The 25,152-nt window shown below is 39.5% G+C and overlaps 1 protein-coding gene across 9 annotated transcripts in view; it reads left to right on the forward strand.

The window, feature by feature from the left end:
* TJP1 (tight junction protein 1) overlaps positions 1-25,152 on the forward strand; it is a 512,314-nt gene that overhangs the window by 128,777 nt on the left and 358,385 nt on the right. The window contains exon 1 of one of the 9 annotated variants that reach the window (XM_063449136.1): positions 6,924-7,102. The exons of 6 other annotated variants lie outside the window; for them this stretch is intronic. In XM_063449136.1, the coding sequence (XP_063305206.1) occupies positions 7,008-7,102 (95 nt within the window). In that variant the 5' untranslated portion in view covers positions 6,924-7,007. Of the gene's footprint in view, positions 1-6,923; positions 7,103-25,152 lie in introns of those variants that run through there. 2 more of the 9 variants (XM_063449137.1, XM_063449139.1) reach the window with 2 other exon arrangements.

Genomic DNA, 25,152 nt, shown 5'->3' on the forward strand with positions numbered 1-25,152 from the left:
AATCCAAAGTGAGCAGTTTTATTGGAGCAGATGAAAGCAACGTTTCAGCCCACAACAGGGCCTTTGTTTCTTGTCATTAATCCTTACTAGATATTTAAAATATTATAAAGAAAACAATTTACAATATTATAGAAGCACGCTCACGTAAGTAAGAAATTTGGTCTCAGAATTCAACAGCATCGCAGAACATTAAAAGCAGCAGAATAAGGATTGAACATAAAAGCAAAGCAGTCAAAATACTAGTACATACAGGTGATACTCGATAAATTAGAATATCATGCAAAAGTTCATTTATTTCAGTAATGCAGTGTAAAAGGGGAAACTAATATATGCGATAGACACATTACATGCAAAGCAAGATAGTTCAAGTCATGATTCGTCATAAGTGCGATGATTATGGCTTACAGCTCATGAAAACCCCAAATCCACAATCTCAGTAAATTAGAATATTATGAAAAAGGTGCAATATTCTAGGCTCACAGTGTCCCACTCTAATCAGCTAAGTAAGCCATAACACCTGCAAAGGGTTTCTGAGCCTTTAAATGGTCTCTCAGTCTGGTTCAGTAGGAATCACAATCATGGGGAAGACTGCTGACCTGACAGTTGTGCAGAAAACCATCATTGACACCCTCCATAAGGAGGGAAAGTCTCAAAAGGTAATTGCGAAGGAAGTTGGATGTCCCCCAAGTGCTGTATCAAAGCACATTAATAGAAAGTTATGAGGAAGGGAAAAGTGTGGAAGAAAAAGGTGTACAAGCAGCAGGGATGACCGCAGCCTGGAGAGGATTGTCAGGAAAAGGCCATTCAAAAGTGTTGGGGACTTTCACAAGGAGTGGACTGAGGCTAGAGTCAGTGCATCAAGAGCCACCATACACAGACGGATCCTGGACATGGACTTCAGATGTCGTATTCCTCTTGTCAAGCCGCTCCTGAACAACAAACAACGTCAGAAGCGTCTTACCTGGGCTAAAGAAAAACAGACCTGGTCTGTTGCTCAGTGGTCCAAAGTCCTCTTTTCTGATGAGAGCAACTTTTGCATCTCATTTGGAAACCAAGGACCCAGAGTCTGGAGGAAGAATGGAGAGGCACACACTGCAAGATGCTTGAAGTCCAGTGTGAAGTTTCCACAGTCTGTGTTGATTTGGGGAGCCATGTCATCTGCTGGTGTTGGTCCACTGTGCTGCATTAAGTCTAGGGTCAACGCAGCTGTCTACCAGGAGATTTTGTAACACTTCTTTCCGCAGACGAGCTTTATGGGGATGCTGACTTCATTTTCCATTAGGACTTGGCACCTGCCCACACTGCCAAAAGCACCAAAGCCTGGTTCAATGACAGTGGGATTACTGTGCTTGATTGGCCAGCAAACTCGCCTGACCTGAACCCCATAGAGAATCTATGGGGCATTGCCAAGAGAAAGATGAGAGACATGAGACCGAACAATGCAGACGAGCTGAAGGCCGCTATTGAAGCATCCTGGTCTTCCATAACACCTCAGCAGTGCCACAGGCTGATAGCTTCCATGCCACGCCGCATTGAGGCAGTAATTGCTGCAAAAGGGGCCCAAACCAAGTACTGAGTCCATATGCATGCTTATACTTTTCAGAGGTCCGATATTGTTCTATGTACACTACTTGTTTTATTGATTGCATGTAATATTCTAATTTACTGAGATTGTGGATTTGGGGTTTTCATGAGCTGTAAGCCATAATCATCACACTTATGGCAAATCATGGCTTGAACCATCTTGCTTTGCATGTAATGCGTCTATCTCATATATTAGTTTCCCCTTTTACGTTGCATTATTGAAATAAATGAACTTTTGCGCGATATTCAAATTTTTCGAGTATCACCTGTATATCAGAGAATCAGCCTAAATGGTGATCAGAGCCCTTTAACACACACGGTTGAATGTAACCGAATCAGCAGTTAATTCTTAGATGTTACTAATGCTCCACTTAATGACATTCCTTATATCAAATGAAAGGCTCTGTTTATCTTGAAATCTGAATCTTGTGTTAAACCAGTACCTGTGACGAAGTGCCCTTCGCCACTTGGCCCTGGAGAAGCTTGTGTCACGTATTCATCCGCTTATAGAAATGTGGTTAATGACATTTACTGTCCACACAGGATAAGTTGTGTCGAGCAGCAACCTAATCCACAGAAGAGTTAATGCTGAGCAGCAATTATGCAAATGAAACCTGGTAACTGACTTTGCGGTCAAAGGCCGGTTACAGCCTATCAGATCTAGAGGAGGGGTATTTAGGCCCAGTTCTCATCCTGCTCAGTGCCCTGTTGTCGTTTCCCTTGTGGTTGTCCGAGAGTGCGTTCCTGTTTATAGTTTTCTACCTGGTTTTTGACTTTGGCTTTGTTTATTGACTTCTCTATATTCTGGTATCCTGACTCCTGGCTTTCCTCATCGCTGCGTCCCTTTCTGTGTTCCCTGACCTCGGCTAGTATTTTTGACTATTCTATGTACGTTAAATCCGGCCATTCTAATCCGTTACTTATTTGTCATCCGTGCTATACAGTTCTATGTGCTGGATCAAACTGTTATCCTGACAGCCTGCTTGCCAGCCTCCTCCCCTGTGACTATGACTCTTTGATGTATTTGGCTTTAAAGCCCCTATTCTAACTTCAGACAGACTATTTATGTAGGTTGCTTTATTTCTCTTATGTTTTAGTCACCCTGTACCCATTATAGGTGCAGGGTGTGTGTAATGTAATTGTTTATAGTGTGTGTGTGTGTACTGTGAAATGTATTGCCTGCTCTCCTGTACTGCTGAGGTTTGCTACCAACTAGGTGGATTTGGCTATGGAGCTTGTCTAGTGCCCTCTGTTGGTAGCAACAGTAATATGCACTACCTGAATAGCAAGACTGGTTCATTTACATATTTGGGTAGATTTGCATATGTAGGTTGCTTTATTTCTCTTATGTTTTAGTCACCCTGTACCCATTATAGGTGCAGGGTGTGTGTAATGTAATTGTTTATAGTGTGTGTGTGTGTACTGTGAAATGTATTACCTGCTCTCCTGTACTGCTGAGGTTTGCTACCAACTAGGTGGATTTGGCTATGGAGCTTGTCTAGTGCCCTCTGTTGGTAGCAACAGTAATATGCACTACCTGAATAGCAAGACTGGTTCATTTACATATTTGGGTAGATTTGCATATTGCTAATTCTGCAGGCACATGAGACATTTTCTGTTAAATATTGTCTCCTCCACCCCTTTAAAAATATGCCATGGTGTTATAATAAGTCACTGTATGTTGCCTGCTATGATTTGACTGTTTGTAATTTTATTGAGTTTTTACAGCAATGTTAATGTAATGACCATATGGGCTAGTCCCAAGTAAAATAAAGTTTTAGACAGATCTTCTTGACCCTCAATTTTTAACCTTGTCTCGTTATTGGAGGGAACTGCTAGATCACACTGGGGATTGCTATGCTCTGCATACTCCCTTGAGCTTTAATCACTTAGCCCTTGTTCCTGATACGCTCTCCTGGAGGAGAGGTCTTCCCCACACAGTCCTGGAGGACAGAAGCTGGGTGGACGGAAGACAACGAGGCTCCAGTTAAGCTACGGCGGTTGTTGAGTCTGCGGTGGTTGTGGTGTCCAGTGCGGTGCTTATGGTCCTCGGCGCAAGCTAGGAAGCATCCATTAATGGAAGGTTTCAGTTACAGTACCAAAGTTGCTATGTTAACCAACTGCACTATCTGACTGGACAGATTGCCTACACTTCTGTTATGCACCACCACACGGTAAAAGATGTGTATTTACTTTGGTCAGGGATATAGCACAGTTGGTTAATGTATGAACTGTATGACCTGAGTGGTCCAGGGTCCCTAGATAGTAGCTTTACTTAACTGTCGATCGTTTTAATAGATACTAGACTTGTTCAAAAATTAGTTTCGGATGAATTGTCAGAATCAAATGCCTTTTAATCCACGCATCATTAAATATGACTCCAACGGTAAATCACAGCTGATCAATTTGTATGGGTGTGAATTAAAAGGCATTTGATTTGGACAAACCATCCAAAGCAAATCTTTGCACAAGTCTAATGGCTATTGCCAGTTTTAATGCAAGATGCATGTCTGTTTTGCAATAAACAAACAAAGTGTACAGAATCTACGAAGACCCATTGCCTTTAGCATATAAGGGAAATATAGCCAATAAAATCTGATATTTTCAATTTGTTCTCAAATCCCTGGCCAATGCAGAGAGGTACATCAAATGAATCATTATAAATTAGTTTTTTCAGAAAATAATTTCCCTATGGATAAAAATGCACAAATTTACCCTTTAGATATCAGGGACAATAATATAATTATAATATCTAATACTGACTATAAAAGCAATAAGTCTGGAGAATAGTATGCCCAAAACAGCATGCAAATAGAGCATGTCATCTCTAGTTTATTCTAAATTCATAGCTGCCACATTTTTCATAGCAACATGGTGAAAATTGCTCTGGCTTTGCAAGATTTTCTTAGCTAGCTCAAAGTTAATGATTAGGCATCCTTGTTAAAATCCATGCTATTTAAGTTACATGAAAAACATAATGGAATAAAGTGAACCTTGTTAAGCATGTGATACTGTGAAACGTATTTTAGAACTATTTCTTTTACTTATTTTTTTTTCTGTATGATGTGTAGCGTGATGTTTATCCTCATATGTGTAGGTTGTTGTCATAGCAATTCAATCTTTAATAGACAGAATTCCAAATAACAAACTGGTAAAACATGCTTTATTCACTAAACACCAAATTTTAGTAAATTAAAAATTAATTTGCAAAACTTAGGTAAAAACAGGTTTTATAAAATAAATGAAATAGTAATAATAAACAGATCTGACATTCAGCATAGAGAGCAGGAGCAATATAGAGGGAAACCATAAGTGTTATGAAAAACAGAGACCTAAAAATGGTAAAAAAAAAAAATACTAAACGTATGGTAATCACCATGGAAACCATTGGAACCAGCAGGTACATTCCTTTGGAGACTGCTACTGTTTTGTATCTTTGTACCATTTTTGAGAAGTGGGTTCTTTGATAAATGTCCCCCATAGTTTTAATTTATCATCCTCCAATGCACTGTTGCCAGAGCTGAACTTGATTGTAATGTAGCTCCTTGTATATTTAAAGGGACACCATAGACTTCAAAACAACTTTAGTGTAATGAAGTGGTTTTGGTGTATAGATCATACCCCTGCAATCTCACTGCTCAATTCTCTTCTGTTTAGGAGATACATAGTTACATATTTACATGGGCTGAAAAGAGACATGTGCCCATCCAGTTCAGCCTCTCTCACATCTGTTTTTTTCTGTTGATCCTAAAGAAGGCAAAAAAAACCCCAACAGATTGAAGCACTTCCAATTTTGCAACAAATTAAATACCTTTTTTTCTGTCTGTACAGCCCTAGTCACATAGCCTGCATGAAAAAATTATTTCATTTTCATTCAGATGTTAACTTGCTTTATGAGTTTGAATGTCCTTCTTTGTAGATTGAACCGTAATCACACACAAGAGGGTCATGCCAGGTCTAGAAGGTTATCAACAGAGCACATGCAGGGAGGTGTGACTAGGGCGGTATAAACAAGGTGATTTAACTACTAAATGGCAAATAAATTAGCAGTGAGCAAGCTAACGTTGTTTTGATGACTTGATGACTAATTTAATATACATTCAAAGTAAACTAAGCATAACATAAAAGTAAATAAATAAATAACACAAGCCATAGGTCATTTTCAATGTTTGATTGAATAGGGTAATGTCTAAAACAGTGGTGCTTCCCCTTTAAATACCCTGTCATAAATATTATACATTTGGACAGGGTAATTGTGTGACTTGTACTTAAATAAGGTGCTGCTTAATTTCAGTAAATAACTTAATAGTTAATTTGATGTATCATTATTACATTGGTTTGAGCCTATGGCAGTTTATGAAGCTGACCAATCGTGGAGTTCTAAAACGTGTAACATACAGCAGCAACCATTCTATGGGTTTCCATGGTGACTGCTTCACCATAGAACTTTACCCCAGAAACACTCTGTATAAATTGACCGCAATACTACTGTTTATTAAAGCTCTGATTTAGATCTCAGTAAACCTGTTTAACTAGCAGACTGTGACACACCATTTATACTTGTATGCAGTCTAAACCTCAATAAATCGAGTCCATAAATAAAGTCAGAAATATCTCTGTACACTCTCCTGTAAAATAACTTGTGTTAAAATAGTTATTTTTCCTTGTTTGGAATAGTTATTATTTTATGTGAAATATATTTCATTTTTTTTTTATTCTACAACTATCCTTATGGGTTTAACCATTTACATGACCTAGAAAGGTGATAACCTTTATATTCTATTATTTTCACCAACCTCAGACAACAAATATCTTAAATTAGAAACATAAAATAAAGATCCATCGACATGGCATGATGACCTAAATGATGAGACATTTTGAGGAGGAGGGAGTTGGGGGGCTACTAGGTAAATGCTGTCCATTGCCTGTAGTCAGTGTTGCCCCCTCCTTTGTGCCAGGGAGAGCTACCTGGGAGAGGGGGCATGTTGCTGAGGGAGAGGGAGGAAGGATGCTTTGGGAGAAGGAGGAAGGATGCTCAGCTCATTTGGATTTGATGATCACTAGGTGTTTGGAGCTACAACCTCATTAGACCTAAACCAACGGAGAAGGGATTAACAGGACGCTATTCTAGGCGCTAATAGGATTGTCTGGGCTTCAGTGACAGGGGGAGGAGGGAGAGAGAGAGAGGGAAGAAGGATGGCGCTGCCACCTCTAGCTGTCACTGTTATCTCTATGTGCCGCTCACTAATGGCGCTCTGCTGACAAGCCACGCCGAGGGGAGACCAGAGCACTGCCCGAGAGACAGAGGGGGGCAGGCGGGGGTCACAGGGCAGGACGGCAGATGCCTGGGAATCCCAATTTCATGATCGCAGGCAGAGGTCTGAGGGGGGGCATCGGAGGGGAGAACCAAGGGGGGAGGCAAAATGAAATACCAGAAATACCTGACTGTGCTGCAGATGGCGATCGGAGTGACTCCTTCCAACAGGGGGAACCTGCTGCCTATAAAGAGGAGGCTGTGGTGAGTGCCCTTCCTTCCCCTCCCTATGCCGGCCAGTGATTGCCATGGTGCCCTTCCTTCCCTCCTTATGGTGACCAGTGATTGCCACATGTGCCCTTTCTCCACCCCCCCTCCATGGTGGCCACTGGCTGCCATAGGTGCCCTCCTCCCTTCATGGTGGCCAGTCCCTTGGTGCCCTTCCTTACCTGCCCAGTGACTGCCATGGTGCCCTTCCATCTCTACCCATGGCGGCCAGTGATTGCCATGGTGCCCTTCCATCTCTACCCATGGTGGCCAGTGACTGCCATAGGTGCCCCCCTCCATGGTGGCCAGTCCCATGGTGCCCTTCCTTACCTACCCATGGTGACCAGTGACTGCCATGGTGCCATTCCTTCCCTCCCCATGGTGGCCAGTGACTGCCATGCCCGGCAATAGACACCTTCCATACTCTGCCTGGCAACACACTGTGCCCTGCATGCCTCACTGGCAATAATGGTACACATGTGGTGTGCATGGTGCATTAGATATCACTCACTGGCATCATGTATGTGTATGTAATGCACACTGCATTGTATGTTACATGGTGGTGTCAGCCACATGGTGCTCTATACTATACAGGTATATCATGCACTTGGTGCTGTACAGGTTATCTTGTACACTAGACAGGTATATCATGCACTTGGTGCTGTACATGTAACCTTGTATACTATACAGGTACATCATGCACTTTACAGTTATCTTGTATACTATACAGGTATCTCATGCACTTGGTGCTGTACATGTTATCTTGTGTACTATGCAGGTATATCTTGCACTTGGTGCTGTACATGTTACCTTGTGTACTATGCAGGTATATCTTGCACTTGGTGCTGTACAGGTTACCTTGTGTACTATACAGTTATATCATGCACTTGGTGCTGTACATGTTACCTTGTATACTATACATGTAAATTGTGCACTTGGTGCTGTACAGGTTACCTTGTATAGTATACAGGTATATCATGCACTTGGTGCTGTACAGGTTATCTTGCATACTATAAAGTTATGTCATGCACTTGGTGCTGTACATGCGTTTTGTATACTATAGAGGTAAATCCTGTACTTGGTGCTGTACATGTATATTGTATACTATAGAGGTATATATCATGTACAGGTTGCATGCATGTTTCTTTGGATACTACATAATAACCTATTGCACATGTTGCCTTGAATACTATATAGTAGTATCATACATACATGTTGCCTTGGATACTATATAGTAGTATCATACATACATGTTGCCTTGGATACTATATATTGATATGGTATGCCTGGTACTCACGGGGACTATGCATAGGTAAATGGGCCCATAGGTTAGAAGCCTGGTGTGGGTGAGTATATACACTTAGACTAAGATCCAGTGTGTAGAATATGGTACACAATGCATACACAATACACATGAATAGCAATGGGATGCAGTGTATTCATATGAGTTGGAGGTAGCACTGCTTATGATGGTGTTCACAGCATGTGACAAGTTGTGACTGTAAGGTACACATGTGCACACTGTACTGTATATTCATGCATTGTCTGAATAACTGCTGGCTATGGATTATAGGTGGCTTGAATTCTTGGTGTGTAAGATTATAGTGTAGGTATGGGCCTTTATGTATACAGCGATATAAAATATGTATGGTTATTGACTACCGCATGGATGTGATGCATGAAGCTGCTCGGGGAGAAAAGATTTTGTCGTTGCCTTGTCTGAATAAATAGCTTGAGTTTCTATATGTTCTGTTCAATTGTCTTACTTTATTGTTCCCTGTAATGCAGTGGAAGACTGCTGGAATTATACTATATTTCCATTTTCAAACAAGATACATCGAAGTCATTTTCAGATGAAAGTCACCGGTTAATTATAGCATGTTTATTTATTTCCCAGAAACCACAATTCTAGGATCTTTATCTGAAATGAATGCTCAAAATTCCCAAACCATTTAATAGATATTTTAGAAATAATAATAATGATGTCTTGGGCATGGCCTTTTATTATCATAAAGCCTAGGCTTGAGTAGAGAAGTACAACAAACGATTTAGAGGCAGTTGATGGTGATCTATATACCTAGAGTCTATTGGATATCAATTACTAATGAATATTAATTACCTAAGCAATAGTCTTGTAAAAAAAAATAGTGTATATTCAGCGTTTTATGGTCTCTTTGATACCTGCCGTATCACATGACTCTGATCTATTAACAGTCTACAGGCCGAGATCTCCATTATAGTGTGTGTCTCATTGCAAACAAAATAGCAATCTCTATCTGTTCTCCTGATTTCGGTGCCTGCAATGCAGACAAAATCATTATTTAAACATACATTCCAGCTGAAAAAGCAGTATGGTTAACTCCATGATTTATACATTTGTTTCGTTAGTCATATTTAAACAGGTACTAGAAAAAATAACCAGCTGAGATGTAATTTGTTATCATTTAAAAAAAACAACAAAAAAAAAAACATTATATTGCGAGCTAATTTAATACGTATTTTACTTGGTTTGTTTGGCATTCAAATTTTTATATAAAAAAAAAAAAAGTATGGATTTCGGTAGTTGCAAGATACATCATTGATATCTTGGTTATCTGGGACAAGAGTGTAAATGTTAAGCAATCAGCAAGGGCATTCTATTGGTTTCCATGGGGATTACTATGCCTTTAAAGCTTTGCAGAGCTGATCGATATATACCTGCCTACTTCGTCTATTGTTATTCTGTGAAGATCAAAAATAAGAAAATGCCTTAAAAAACGTTGGAATTGTTTCCAAGTACAATAAATATCTGAATACCCCTTATCACTTCAAAATAATATTAGTGTAGTTCTGGTATAATGAGATGGTTCAGATATTTAAATTTCATATGAAAACTGCCCCATAAAGGATATGAAAGTTTTATGTCTCATAACGAATATATAGCTCCCTCATGGGATATGTAACTCTCGCATTGAATACGTCATTTTCATATAGGATATTAAACTCTCATATGGGATATATAAGTTTAATATAAAATATATACCGGTAGATCTCATGTAGTATATAAACCACTCATATGGGATATGTAACTCTATAATAGGATACATAGCTCTCACATAGGATATGAACTGTTATAAGCAATATGTATGTCTCATATAGAATATATAGTGTCGATATGGAACTCTCATATTGAATGCATAACGTTCATATAGGTCATTAAACTCTCATATGGGATATGTCAGTCTAATATTGGATATATAGCTCTCATATGGGATATGTCAGTCTAATATTGGATATATATAGCTTTCATATGTGATATGTCCGTCTAATATAGGATACATAGCTCTCATATGAGATATGTCAGTCTAATATTGGATATATAGCTCTCATATGAGATATGTCAGTCTAATATTGGATATATAGCTCTCATATGAGATATGTCAGTCTAATATTGGATATATAGCTCTCATATAAGATATGTCAGTCTAATATTGGATATATAGCTCTCATATGAGATATGTCAGTCTAATATTGGATATATATAGCTCTCATATGTGATATGTCAGTCTAATATTGGATATATATAGCTCTCATATGGGATATGTCAGTCTAATATTGGATATATATAGCTCTCATATGAGATATGTCAGTCTAATATTGGATATATATAGCTCTCATATGGGATATGTCAGTCTAATATTGGATATATAGCTCTCATATGGGATATGTCAGTCTAATATTGGATATATATAGCTCTCATATGGGATATGTCAGTCTAATATTGGATATATATAGCTCTCATATGAGATATGTCAGTCTAATATTGGATATATATAGCTCTCATATGGGATATGTCAGTCTAATATTGGATATATATAGCTCTCATATGGGATATGTCAGTCTAATATTGGATATATAGCTCTTATATGGGATATGTCAAACTAATATAGGATATATAGCTCTCATATGTGATATGTCAAACTAATATAGGATATATAGCTCTCATATGGGATATGTCAGTCTAATATTGGATATATATAGCTCTCATATGGGATATGTCAGTCTAATATTGGATATATATAGCTCTCATATGGGATATGTCAGTCTAATATTGGATATATATAGCTCTCATATGAGATATGTCAGTCTAATATTGGATATATATAGCTCTCATATGGGATATGTCAGTCTAATATTGGATATATATAGCTCTCATATGGGATATGTCAGTCTAATATTGGATATATATAGCTCTCATATGGGATATGTCAGTCTAATATTGGATATATGTCAGGGTACCTGTGGTCTCTACCTCTGAAAGAGGTAGAGACTTAGCTGTTCCTCCATCCAGACGGCCTGATGGCTCCCTTCTCCACGGTCTATCCGGTCATGCAAGGCCGGCCGCGAGGGAGTGACTGCCTTTTACAGCATCTAGGCAGGAAGTTGTCATCAGGACACTCCTCCGGAACGACCTGTCACTCAATTGCTGCAGGACCAATCAGGACGCCTCGGAGGCGTGGTTACTGCTCTGAACAGGGTATTTAACAGAGCTTCTTTCATTAGCTCATTGCCCTGTCGTGGTTCTAGCTTGTTCTAGTCACTCAGTGCTTGTGTATTCTATTATCCCTTTTGGTTTTGACCCGGCTTGTTTACCTTACTCTGCTTATCTCTGTTACCCTTGTTTCGGCTTGTCTCTCGCTTACCTGTCTTCTGTTACCCTCGACCTCGGCTTGTCTTTGACCATTCTATACTGTACTACTTACGTTAGTCCGGCCATTCTAAGGTCCGGTATACGTATCTGGCTACTGTTTGTACTCTGCGTGTTGAATCCCTGTCCCGATCCTGACAATATATAGCTCTTATATGGGATATGTCAAACTAATATAGGATATATAGCTCTCATATGTGATATGTCAAACTAATATAGGATATATAGCTCTCATATGGGATATGTCAGTCTAATATTGGATATATATAGCTCTCATATGGGATATGTCAGTCTAATATTGGATATATATAGCTCTCATATGGGATATGTCAGTCTAATATTGGATATATAGCTCTCATATAAGATATGTTAGTCTAATATTGGAAATATAGCTCTCATATAAGATATGTCAGTCTAATATAGGATATATAGCTCTCATATGGGATATGTCAGTCTAATATTGGATATATATAGCTCTCATATGGGATATGTCAAACTAATATAGGATATATAGCTCTCACATGGCATATGTCCGTCTAATATAGGATACATAGCTCTCATATGGGATATGTCAGTCTAATATTGGATATATATAGCTCTCATATGGGATATGTCAAACTAATATAGGATATATAGCTCTCATATAAGACATGTTAGTCTAATATTGGAAATATAGCTCTTATATAAGATATGTCAGTCTAATATAGGATATATAGCTCTCATATGGGATATGTCAGTCTAATATTGGATATATAGCTCTCATATGGGACATGTCAAACTAATATAGGATATATAGCTCTCATATGGGATATGTCAGTCTAATATTGGATATATAGCTCTCAAATGGGATATGTCAAACTAATATAGGATATATAGCTCTCAAATGGGATATGTCAGTCTAATATTGGATATATAGCTCTCAAATGGGATATGTCAAACTAATATAGGATATATAGCTCTCATATGGGATATGTTAAACTAATATAGGATATATAGCTCTCATATGGGATATGTCAGTCTAATATAGGATATATAACTCTCATATGTGATGTCAGTCTAATATTTGATATATAGCTCTCATGTTGGGTATGTCGTTCTCATATGTGATATATAACTATCAGCTGACGTATACACCACAGAATGATGATAGTACTTTTTTTTCCAGAGATAAATCTTCTTAGATTGTGTGCTAAAACTTGGAATATTTCTCAATTTTTTTTGCATAGGCTTTGTAGAATGACATAGGAACTAAAGAAATATCGTTCACATGAGTTGTATCACATGGATCGAATCTTAATTACTTATCACGGATACCCTCTAATTGCACCGTGCTTGTTTGTGTTTATAAACAAAGTGACAGACATATAGACTGAGATTTATCTACTCCACTGGGAGAATTGAAAATAATTGGAAAAACCTTCTACAATGTTCTAATGTCCCTGTTTTGTGGAATTCTAAAATGTGGAATTCCAAATAACGTGCATAATATATATATATATATATACACAGGTTTATTTACTGAAGTGGGTGGGTATTGCTGGAAATTCAAGAATTTAAAATTTAAAGACCAAAATTGTTGTCATGCTCAGCCAAATGAGGCTGACATGATTAGTGTGGAAGTGAATCTAAAGAAGACTCGGATTTGTGTCAATCCACTTGATGTCAGACTAGGGGTCGGCAAGCAAAGTCTTTTAGCACTATAACGTCTACATCAGACTGTATTAGTAATGGTGTTTATACTGCTCTTTAATAAGGAACCAAATATATCACCCTTCCATTTGTTTGGCATGTACTGTATAACCTTTGATATATTTAGAAAGGCGTATTTTGTGAATTATCTTATTTCTTATATTTTGTGAATAGTAGTACTTCTTAGACTATACCCCAGTTTTTTCCCAAAGACAAGCTATTAAAAATGTGATAACCTAACTACAACATTATTTAATGTAGTCCCTCCCAGCATTGCAGAGTTAAATACATGGAGAAACACATATCTCAAAATGGAATTTGGCAAACCAAAGAGAACAAATTCAGCAGGTTTTGAGAACCTTTCCTGCAGGTTTCCAATTAAGAGACCCACCGGTAGAACCTACAATACGCCTAATCTCCTAAACATGAACGATAGCAATTAAATGAAACTTTTAAGAAAGGCGCATTTGGTTATCATTTTCATTGCCTTTACATTGCACAAACTTTTCTGATCCATGTAACACTCACTATCAATGACCCAGATCTCCTGTTTGTATAAACTGCCTGACCTGATCGCTTCCCCAGCATATTCTAGGCTTTTTAATACTTTCAAGTATGTATACGTTATCACCTTCCTCTGCTTATGGCGAATGGCTGACTCCAAAGCCCTACTTACTGAATATAATATTCCAGGAGCCTTTTCTTTTCTTTTTTCACCAACATCAAACTAATTACCGATTGACAGTTAGCTGATACCATTAATGTCTGCTAGGGAGGTAATGTGCAGCAAGCTGGGTTTTTTTTCTGCATAATAAACCATTTTTAAGTAAAAGGGCCAGAGGATCATTGATTGAGTGTCCATCATGAAATTGCTATTTTTTTTAAAAACAAATTCTTTGCTTAATTGTTACAAATGTACTGAGAACACCTACTATGGCCTTTAAGATTTACATTAGTTAAGTGGCTGAGGACAATTATACTTTTTTATAAGCTAAAGTATTCTGTTTTTAGAATCCGATGCCATTTTCTGATTTTGTTTTGAACCCACAATCCATGAATAATATGACGTAATGATAAATAGAATAGATTTGAGTACCAGTACATAGCAAGTGCTCGTGAATAAATTTGCCATACAAAATTATTCTCATTAAAATTTTCGCTTTCTGTAAATTCTGTAGATATTTTTTCCCTTGGCCTAGATTTATTCCAGCAATTATGCCCTCTGGCTGTGTATTTCTTTACATACCAGATAATGTGATCGCTGACTGCACAAACATGCAAGGGATCTACATAAGCAAAATGAAAATTTGCTGGTCCATGTTCTGTACACATTCTTGAAAGATTTATGACACATTATGTACCTTTAGTTGTAGTGTAAGGAAATCCATTGTAAAAACATTTACATTAAAACACTGTTTCTAGGCCTTTTAAACTGTATGTTAATAACTGTAAATAATTATACATCTGTTAATATATAACTCTTAATAAAATATCTGTACAAAAACACCAAAACATACGCTCACCAAGCAGAGAAAGGAAAAGCTTATTGGAGACACCACAAACAACAGCACAGGGGGGAAAGACCAATCAACCAAACTCCTTACCTTTAGGTCCAAAATGCCTAAGACATTTTGATGATTGGCCCAAAGGTCTAAAATGTGTAAAAAAAAAAAGTGTTTATTGGTCCCCTAGGTCCAAAATGTGTAAGAGGTTTTGTGATTGGTGCTGTGGATTATGGTGCCTTCAATAAGCCTTTCCTTTCTCTACTTGTTGAGCGTTTGGTTTGACGTTTTTGTACGGATATTTCTTTGTGTGCATCAATGATTGAAGCTGCCTCACTGGGTGCCTTTGTTGAAGTTTGGTGAGAGGATTGTTACCTCCTACCATTTTCCCCCAAAAATAAGAAATCCCCTGAAAATAAGCCCTAGCTTATTTTGGGGGGATGCTCGTAATATAAGCTCTAGTCACTAGTTGCTAATCTATGTTTAGAGAATTTTCCCTGCCCATAGATTTGCAGGATTCCATGCACTAGTGAACTGGTCTGTGTTGGGGAATTCCCCCAAACGGAGACCTTCTTTCTTGCTCATGCTTGCTACCGTTTTTGTCCAAAATAAGACAACTTCAGAAAATCTTTTTCAACATTTACAGCATTATTTACTAAGTGTGTATTCTCAGGAATGCAAAGTAAATTTCAAATTTAAGACCAAAGTAGTCAAAATAGAGGCATAGCTGAATTGAAAAATGTTTTTTTTGCTATTTTGGACTTAAATTTTAAATTCACTTTGAATTTGTTTTGAATTCCTGACAAATCTAACTTTAGTGAATAATTCTGTAAATTGTAATTACTGTAACTTGATTGTTATACGTAAGAAGCTATTATGCTTTTTGACAAACTTTTCTTCTGTATCTCTGTCTCTGTCTCCTCATTCTTTCTCTCTACATATCTCGATATATGTACTGTCTACCTTTTTGTGTAATCTATTTAAAGGCCTTTTTAAACTACAAAAATAGTTGTTTTTTTTTATCCTGATGCAGATGTTAACAGGCAGAATACATATTACACTGAACAAAATTATAAACGCAACAATTTTGTTTTTGCCCCCATTTTTCATTAGCTGAATTTAAAGATCTACGACTTTTTCTATGTACACAAAAGGCCTATTTCTCTCAAATATTGTTTACAAATCTGTCTAAATCTGTTTTAGTGAGCACTTCTCCTTTGCCGAGATAATCCATCCACCTCACAGGTGTGGCATATCAAGATGCTGATTAGACAGCATGATTATTGCAAAGGTGTGCCTTAGGCTGGCCACAATAAAGGGCCACTCTAAAATGTGCAGTTTTACTGTATTGAAGGAGTCCGGGGGGGGGGGGGGACTGAAAACCAATCAGTATCTGGTTTGACTACCGTTTGCCTCACGCAGTGCAACACAGCTCCTTCGCATAGAGTTGATCAAGTAGTTGATTGTGGCCTATGGAATGTTGGTCCACTCCTCTTCAATGGCTGTGCGAAGTTGCTGGATATTGGCAGGACCTGGAACATGCTGTCGTATACGCCAATCCAGAGCATACCAAACATGCTCAATGGGTGACATGTCCGGTGAGTATGCAGGCCATGCAAGAACTGGGATGTTTTCAGCTTCCAGGAATTGTGTACAGATACTTGAAACATGGGGCTGTGTTTTATAATGCTGCAACATGAGGTGATGGTCGTGGATGAATGGCACAACAATGGGCTTCAGGATCTCGACATGGTATCTCATGCAGATGAGCTTCCCTGAGACGGTTTCTGACAGATTGTGCAGAAATTCTTTGTTTATGCAAACCGATTGTTGTAGCAGCTGTCCGGGTGGCTGGTCTCAGACTATCTTGGAGGTGAAGATGCTGGATGTGGAGGTCCTGGGCAGGTGTGGTAACACATTGTCTGTGGTTTGAAGCCAGTTGAATGTAAAGCCAAATTCTCTGAAACGCCTTTGGAGACGGCTTATGGTAGAGAAATGAACATTAAATTCACAGGCAACAGCTCTGGTGGACATTCCTGCCGTCAGCATGCCAATTGCAGCTCCCTCAAAACGTGCGACATCTGTGGCATTGTGCTGTGTAATAAAACTGCACATTTTTATTGTGGCCAGCCTAAGGCACACCTTTGCAATAATCATGCTGTCTAATCAGGTGTTCTCTTTGGCTCCGACCTCTCCTTCAAGCCTCATGTTCAATCTATCGCCAAATCCTGTCATTATCATCTCAAAAACATTGCACGCATCTGCCCCTACTTAACGCCAGATGCGACTAAGGTGTTGGTCCATTCCACTGTCCTTTCTTGCCTTGACTACTGTAATTCACTTCTCAATGGTCTTATGTGCTCCCAACTTGCGCCGTTACAGTCCATAATGAATGCGTCAGCGAGGCTCATCTTCCTGTCCGTCCGCACATCCCATTCCTCACCCTTCTGTCAGTCCCTACATTGGCTTCCTATAAAATATAGAGCTCAATTTAAAATTCTGGTTCTTGCTTTCAAATCGCTACATAATGCTGCTCCCACCTATCTATCCTCCATTATACACATGTATGTCTCTTCTAGGCACTTACGATCTGCTGAAGGCTTACGTCTATCTTCTGTCCGTACTCCCACCTCTGATGCTCGCCTTCAAGATTTCTCAAGGGCTGCACCGTTCCTGTGGAACTCGCTTCCCTCCTCCGTTAGATGCTCACCCAGTCTCCACTCCTTCAAAAAATCGTTAAAAACCCACTTCTTCATAAAAGCGTATCAATGAAACTGTTAATAGCTCCCGACTGATTCCTCTTCTGCAACTGTCATTAGTCTAATATTATCCTTACCTTTTGTGTCACTTTAACCCACTCCCTCTAGCATGTAAGCTCATTGAGCAGGGCCCTCAACCCCTCTGTTCCTGTGTGTCCAACTTGTCTGGTTACAACTACATGTCTGTTCGTCCACCCATTGTAAAGCGCTGCGGAATTTGATGGCGCTATATAAATATCATAATAATAATAATAATAATCAGCATCTTGATATGCCACACCTGTGAGGTGGATGGATTATCTTGGCAAAGGAGAAGTGCTCACTAACACAGATTTAGACAGATTTGGGGACAATATTTAAAAAGAAATAGGCCTTTGTGTACATAGAAAAAGTCTTAGATCTTTGAGTTCAGCTCATGAAAAATGGGGTCAAAAACAAAATAGTTTTTGTTCAGTGTATATTGATAGAGTAGGCATTACAATACCCCTAAAGAAATTCCCCTGGAATCTAATCAAGTTGTCCATCTCATTTGCTTTCATTTGTGTCAGATCAGATTTTTATCCAGCATCGAATTTGTCTGTCGGATCCATTCCCTGTACTTAGAAAGGTCCATGGCAAATACTGCTATCTCCCTGCCAGCACACTTTATGATCACATGAATTATTAGACTTTAGTTTTTTAGGTTTGCTATTTCGTCCCTACTACAATTAATTCAATTGTTTTTATTTTTTTATGCCAAAACCCACTTCATTATCCTTTACTCTAAGTGTCTCTGTCACCCGATACCTACCTTGCTTCTATTTGTTTCTCTTCTCTTCCTTACTCCTAATCTATTCTTCTTTTTTTCTATTTTTTTCTCCTAAAATACATACCAGCAATAATAATAGTTCAAAGGTCAAAGTTCCTCTGCTTGACCAAACTTGACAAAAGGCATAGCTAGCTTTGTCAAGTTTTGTCACTTCCCTCAGCTGTTTCGCTTCCTTCATAGATCTCCGTGTATTACTCTGGCACATGTGCGAGAGTACAGCAGTGATGTGGGCTCCTGTGAGATGAAGGGACAACTTCAGATAAGTAAAACTTGCACTGCATCCCATGGCCACTGGAACCAAGCTCTGAAGTTTGAACAATTGGGGGTCATAGCAAAGATCCCAGATGGTGACAGAGCCGCTTTAAAAATGTTTATTTCAGCAAGCCCGGGACCTTTTTATCACCATTATCATGAGATAAATTGAAGAACAACGGACCACTTTGCAACATGAGACATTTTAATGTATGATGTGATGGAACCCTGGACCACAACACACCAGGTGTTTGAGAACTATGCAAAGACTACTGAAGGAGACAGTAACACTGTAGAACTGATTTTTCAAAGTGTACAGGCATGGAAAGCTTGTAACAAGATTGTTTAACATATGGTGTTAAATCAAATATTTTACAGAGCAGCAATCTTTCACAAAAATATGCATGTTGTCAATATAATATGCCAATATTTCCATCAGATTTGACTTACGGCTGTCACCATGGGCATGTATTTGTGTACAATGACAGGTCTAACAGTGAAAATCAGTCATTGTTTTGCTGTGTTCTGCTATTCATTACATCATTAATTTGGGAAAAATAATTTGTCACTGCTTCCATTAATGTAAAACGCTGTCTAGGTCTTGTAAACCATAGTGTCAAATAAATCTGCTTACGCTAAGTACTACTTAGACTACTGTTCTAAAATCAGGATTTTTTTTCTGGTTTGTGCTAGACATTATTTTGTCCATAAATGGGCTGAATCGACTGCTAAATGTTTCCATAATGATTGATTTTCAGGTCTTTCCACTAAAATTCCTACTTGTGGTAAATTAATGCAGAGATGTTATTGGCAAGAACGGCCCAGTCAATGACATGTTCTCTTAGCAATGATGTCATTTTCACGAGCCATTCCTTTGTGATTATCTGATTTATTTATTTACCCCCATTTATATTGGTGCTTCTATTCCCAATATTATTATGGTACCAAGAACAGCAAATCCACTCCCTCAGCCTCTCCAGCATGCTGTAAAAAGTCTGTGAAAAAATTGCTTGTGGGGGACCATAAAGGGACACTCAAGACCCTTAAAGCACTTTATTTTCTTGAAATTCTGTATGTGTGAAGAGTGTGTCCTTTTTTGTTTTTGGCAAAAAGTTCAGATTTCAATAGAAATGTACACTTTTATGAATTAAAAGGGTTAAACCGCTTTGTCTTTCAAGCAGACAACAGGTCATGTTACTTCCTGGTTGGTTAGCTCCAGTGGCGTAGCGTGGGTTGTCAGCACCCGGGGCAAGGCAAGTAATTTGCGCCCCCTAACCCGTGGATTTTAGCATAGTGCGTGGAGAGAGTGCAGTTTGTGCGTGGAGAGAGTGCCGTTTGTGTGTGGAGGGGTGCTGTGTGCGTTGAGGGGTGCTGTGTGGGGGGGGGGCATTCTGTGTGCGTGGAGGGGATCTGTGTGCGTGAAGGGGTTCTGTGTGCGTGGGGGGGTTCTGTGTGCGTGGACGGGTTCTGTGTGTGTGGAGGGGTGCTGTTTATGTGTGGAGGGGTTTTGTGTGCGTGGAGGGGTTTTGTGTGCGAAGGGGTTCTGTGTGTGTGGAGGGGTGCTGTTTATGTGTGGAGGGGTTCTGTGTGCATGGAGGGGTTCTGTTTATGTGTGGAGGGGTTCTGTTTATGTGTGGAGGGGTTCTGTGTGCGTGAAGGGGTTCTGTGTGTGTGAAGGAGTTCTGTGTGTGGGGGGGTTCTATGTGCGTGAAGGGGTTGTGTGCGTGGAGGAATTCTGTGTGCGTGGGGGGGTTCTGTGTGCGTGGGGGGGTTCTGTGTGCGGGGGGGTTCTGTGTGTGTGTGTGGGGGGGGTTCTGTGTGTGTGTGGGGGGGGTTCTGTGTGTGTGGGGGGGGGTCCGTGTGGGGGGGTGCTGTTGGTGAGGGGGAGGAGTGTAGTGTGTGTATGGGGGGGGGGGGTTAAAGCATTGATATATTTATATTTAAAAAAAAAAAAAACTTTTGTATTACTCCCCTCCCCCCTTACCTTTGGTCAGGGCCCAGGGGAGAGGGGGAACAGCTTCAATTCAATCCCTGGTGGTCCAGTGGTGGCGCGTGCTGTTCAGCCTGCAGCTCCTCTGGCTGCAGGCTGACTTCGCTCTCCTCCCGCGAGAACAGCAGGCAGGTCGGAGCGTTGCCATGGTAACGCACAGCAGCGCTCCAACCTGCCTGCTCGCGGGAGGAGCATTCTCAGCTCGCTTACTGCTTCCTGTTACACTGGGTAGGGGATCAGAAGCTCCCCTACCCGGTCTGCCTGCTCGGCCACGCTACATTCTGTGACTGGCAGGAGGGGAGCGCTTCCCCTCCTGCCGGTCACCCTGTAATTGCTGCCGGGGCTGGTGCACACTAGGCGGCCGCGCACCGGCCCCCTAGTGTGCCGGCCCACCGGGAAATTTCCCGGTGGGCCAGTCCACGCCCCCCCAGATGTTGCGCCCGGTGCGGCCGCCCCCCCCTGCACCCCCCACACTACGCCTCTGGTTAGCTCAGTAGAGAAAAAACTCAAGAGGCAGCAATTGCTCAGAGCACCTGCCTTGCAAAGACTTCTCATTAAGCTGTATTGGGAAGTCTGTGATTGGACAGCCACAGAAAGTTTGGGTGGGGTTAGAAGGGGAGGGCTTGCAAAAGCTGCAGACAATAGATATATCCCAAATAAAAAATACATATATTGAATGCATGCATGTTTTTTTTTTAGGGCTTGTCTACTAAACAGTCATTTGTATTTATTTTGTATTTGGGTAGTGAAGTGTGCCTTTAAAAGCTGGCCTCTTGCCCGCAAATCATGGACCCTCATATGGGCTCACACTCACCCAGTCTGCCTAAACAAGGGAAGCTGAATTTTTTCATATGATGGGCAAGGCAAGCAAAACACTATACAGTAGTTGTTATTGTCGATGTTCCCCTGATTCTCCCATCTATTATGTTTGATTGTGTCATTGCCTACATGTTTCTGACACATTATCATGAGTTCAATGTTGAGTTGTATAAGCCTAATCTCAGTATAAGATAAATTTGAAGACGCTCGTTTGGAACAGTTTTCTAATCATGGTACTTTTAGGGATTCAAGTGGATTCAAATACCTACATCTTGGAGGCAGTTGTCCCTAAAGGTAATAGAGACCTGTTGGCAGAGAGCTATTACTTTGGTTCGAGTAGACAAAAATGTATTTATAAAGAAGGTGTTAACAGGAGGTGGAGGGTTATAATACGTGCTTGGAAGAAGAAGCAGGCAGTGGGGACAATACCAGCTTTAAAGAGAGACTGAGCAGAGGAGCTTATAGCAATCCGTCCAGTAGTTCCTAGTGCCAGAAGAAAAGGGACAGATGATGGTACAGGACATGGATACCAAACTGAGACCCCATCACCCCCTCTTCATTCAACATTTATACTATGCTTCAGTTATTTAATTTATTGTTCTTTTTTTGTGGGGGGGAGGGGGTAGATGACAAAACTCCTGGAAATGGGTTGACAGTGCTAGATATTGGTTAGTGTAAAATCACATTTATACAGGGAAAGTTAAGGAATGCACCTGTCCCAAATGTGGAGCGGAATTGTAGTCTCACATTTGATATTTATCAACATGGTAACTACTGCTGTACAAGTTGTTAAAGATGGGGAAGCCGTCATAATCCCACCGTTCTGATCCGGACTGATGGGAATCAGCCCTAGCATTCGTGACAATACCTCACATTAGACACTCAAGTTTCAGTGATCATAATTGTTTAGAAGAAGAGTTATCAACAAATTAAAGGGAAACTCTAAGAACAAAAACCATTTCATCTTAATGAAGTGATTTTGGCTCAAAGATCCTCTCCCTTTTTTCTAGTAAGGAGGACACTAAACGCTGAATGCATTGAGAAGCATTGGGTTCAGTGAGAAGAATCGGATTGGCTCACCTGTGCAGTAGATCCCAAATGCTCTAAGAAGCATTGAATTGGACCAAGACCATGAGTACTGATGGTTTCAGAAAACCAGACACGTGCCGAGAGGAGACTTTCCAGGCACTTTATTACAGATGTTTAGATTCTATTTTTATATTGTTACACATCCCCTGTTTATTATAGACACGGACCCTGAATCTAAAACAGTAAAAACACATCTAACTGTAAAAATACTTACATTAATAAATTTTTTTTTTTTTTTTTTTTAAGTTGGAATGTTTCCTAAAGGAACCTTTGGGCATTTTCAACACCCCTTTGTGCAGGAGTTGGGTAACACGTGCAAGCAACGATAACAAACGATTCCTTGTTAATCAGTTAGACCAGTGGTTCTCAACCTAGTCCTCATGGCCCACCAACAGTCCAGGATTTCTGTATTTCCCTGTTTAATTCCAAAGGGGATACTAACAAAACCTGGACTGTTGGTGGGTCTTGAGGACTGGTTTGAGAACCACTGAGTTAGACCAATTAAATAAAATATAAGCATTGTAACTACAAAGTAACTCAAAATTGAGAAAGCTAACTAAAACACCTGTGCACAATAGCTTGACATTTTTTTTTTAGAGAAATGCTAATGAAACACACACATACACACAGATAAACTGCAGTGTCCATATAAAAAAACACAATAAGGTAATTACACACTTGTCACCATTTGCATCATCAATGTTGGTTGTTAGATTTTTTGTTTGGAGGGGGGTTGTCGTTAACCTTGATTGAACAGTAGAAGTGCAAAAATTATTTGAGCTTGTTCGACAATCAAATTCTTTTTTAATCCACACTTGTACACATTGATTTATCCAGGACATACCTGTGAATCTTTATTCAATGAAAATTCATTTTAGTTTATACCTGAATTATTTAATGCATCTGGGATTTACCTGGGAGACTTAATTATTGAATAAGACTCCAAAGTTAAATCCCAGGTGAATCAATTAATTTGGGCTAGCATTAAAAGGAGTTTGATTCAGACACAACAGCTCACAGTGTTTTCACATATCTATCGAGCAAGATGAGATTAACGAGTAAATCGTGAGCTAGGCAAAATTATAAGACAAAACAATCCAAAAAATAGGTCCAGGCACACAAGGGCTCACTAGTGAGCAGTTTTATTGGGTCTCCACATATAAAGGAAAGCAAAATTTCAACCCCACATTGAGGACTTTGTCAAGGTTTGACAAAGACCTCAATCTGAGGTTGACACATTGCTGCTCTCTTTATACAAGGAGACCAAATAAAACTGCTTATTATTAAGGGCTTGTGTGCCTGGACCTATTTTTGAATTTCTATTACATATGGAGCTGGTGCTGACCTTGGTCCTGCTAGCACCTTAAGTGGCTCTTCTGGGAGTGTGCAGATAATTTCTGGTGTTAAGTCTGTTTTAAGACAATAACATATTCTGACTTTTGTGATTACAAACAGTAAAATGGACCATCGGACCCAATTGAATTGTGATTGCTGTGAAAACTGCCTTGCGATTCTTAAAAATGTGATTGGTTTGTGATTGTGGTACACCCCTTGCTAGGGGCGCTGACTTTGTGTCAGCACATAATACTGAATACCCGACTTAATAACTCTTGATAATGTTAATTAAGGGAATTTTCAATCTTTAGCCAATCAACAAATGTACCATCTTTGACAAATTATCTTATTTTGGGACTATGGACAATTTTAGAGATTTGAAACCAATGTATAAATATACTACTGAAGATGAAACCAACTATCAGATTAGTGTCTAACTAAAGGTGATTTTTTTCAATAATTATACATTAAATAGTCCAGACAAACAAACCTTGTTGACAGTTATATCATAGAGGCATCTAAAGTGGAATTGACTGCCGCAGACACTGAAGGGTCAGAGCTATTATATAAATCAAGTTTTACAAAGCAAAGTTAAACTAAAATGTAAACAAAAACATATAATTATGCACAAAACAGTCCAAACGAACATCCAGATGATTAGGATAATCAAAGAGCAGGGTCATCTGAAGTCAAGTTGGCAGCCACGGGCTACAATCGTACCATGCAATCTGATTCTTTACACAGTCTGACGAGATGTTAAGTTCCTGAAAGGAAGTACATGCGTTAGCAATATCTGTAAAGGCACCTTCTTCTTGTAGAATCAGCACCCACTGTATATACTAACTGTACAGAATATTCTGTGATGTCATTAATTCTGTAACTAGGTGTACCTCTTTGTAGGTACTTATAAAACTTGTAAGGCATTTTATCAGATGTGATGGAGGCTAATACATTTAAAAGAACGATTCAAGTACCATAACCACTACTGAGTGTTATGGTGCCTGGAGTGCCCTTGCCCCTCCCCTGCTCCATTTGAGTAATCAATCCATTTTAAAACAGCTTGACTTCTCACCATAGAAACATAGAATGTGACGGCAGATAATAACCATTCGGCCCA

The sequence above is a fragment of the Pelobates fuscus genome, chromosome 3 (genome assembly GCF_036172605.1).
Source record: "Pelobates fuscus isolate aPelFus1 chromosome 3, aPelFus1.pri, whole genome shotgun sequence".
NCBI classification, from domain to species: Eukaryota; Metazoa; Chordata; class Amphibia; order Anura; family Pelobatidae; genus Pelobates; species Pelobates fuscus.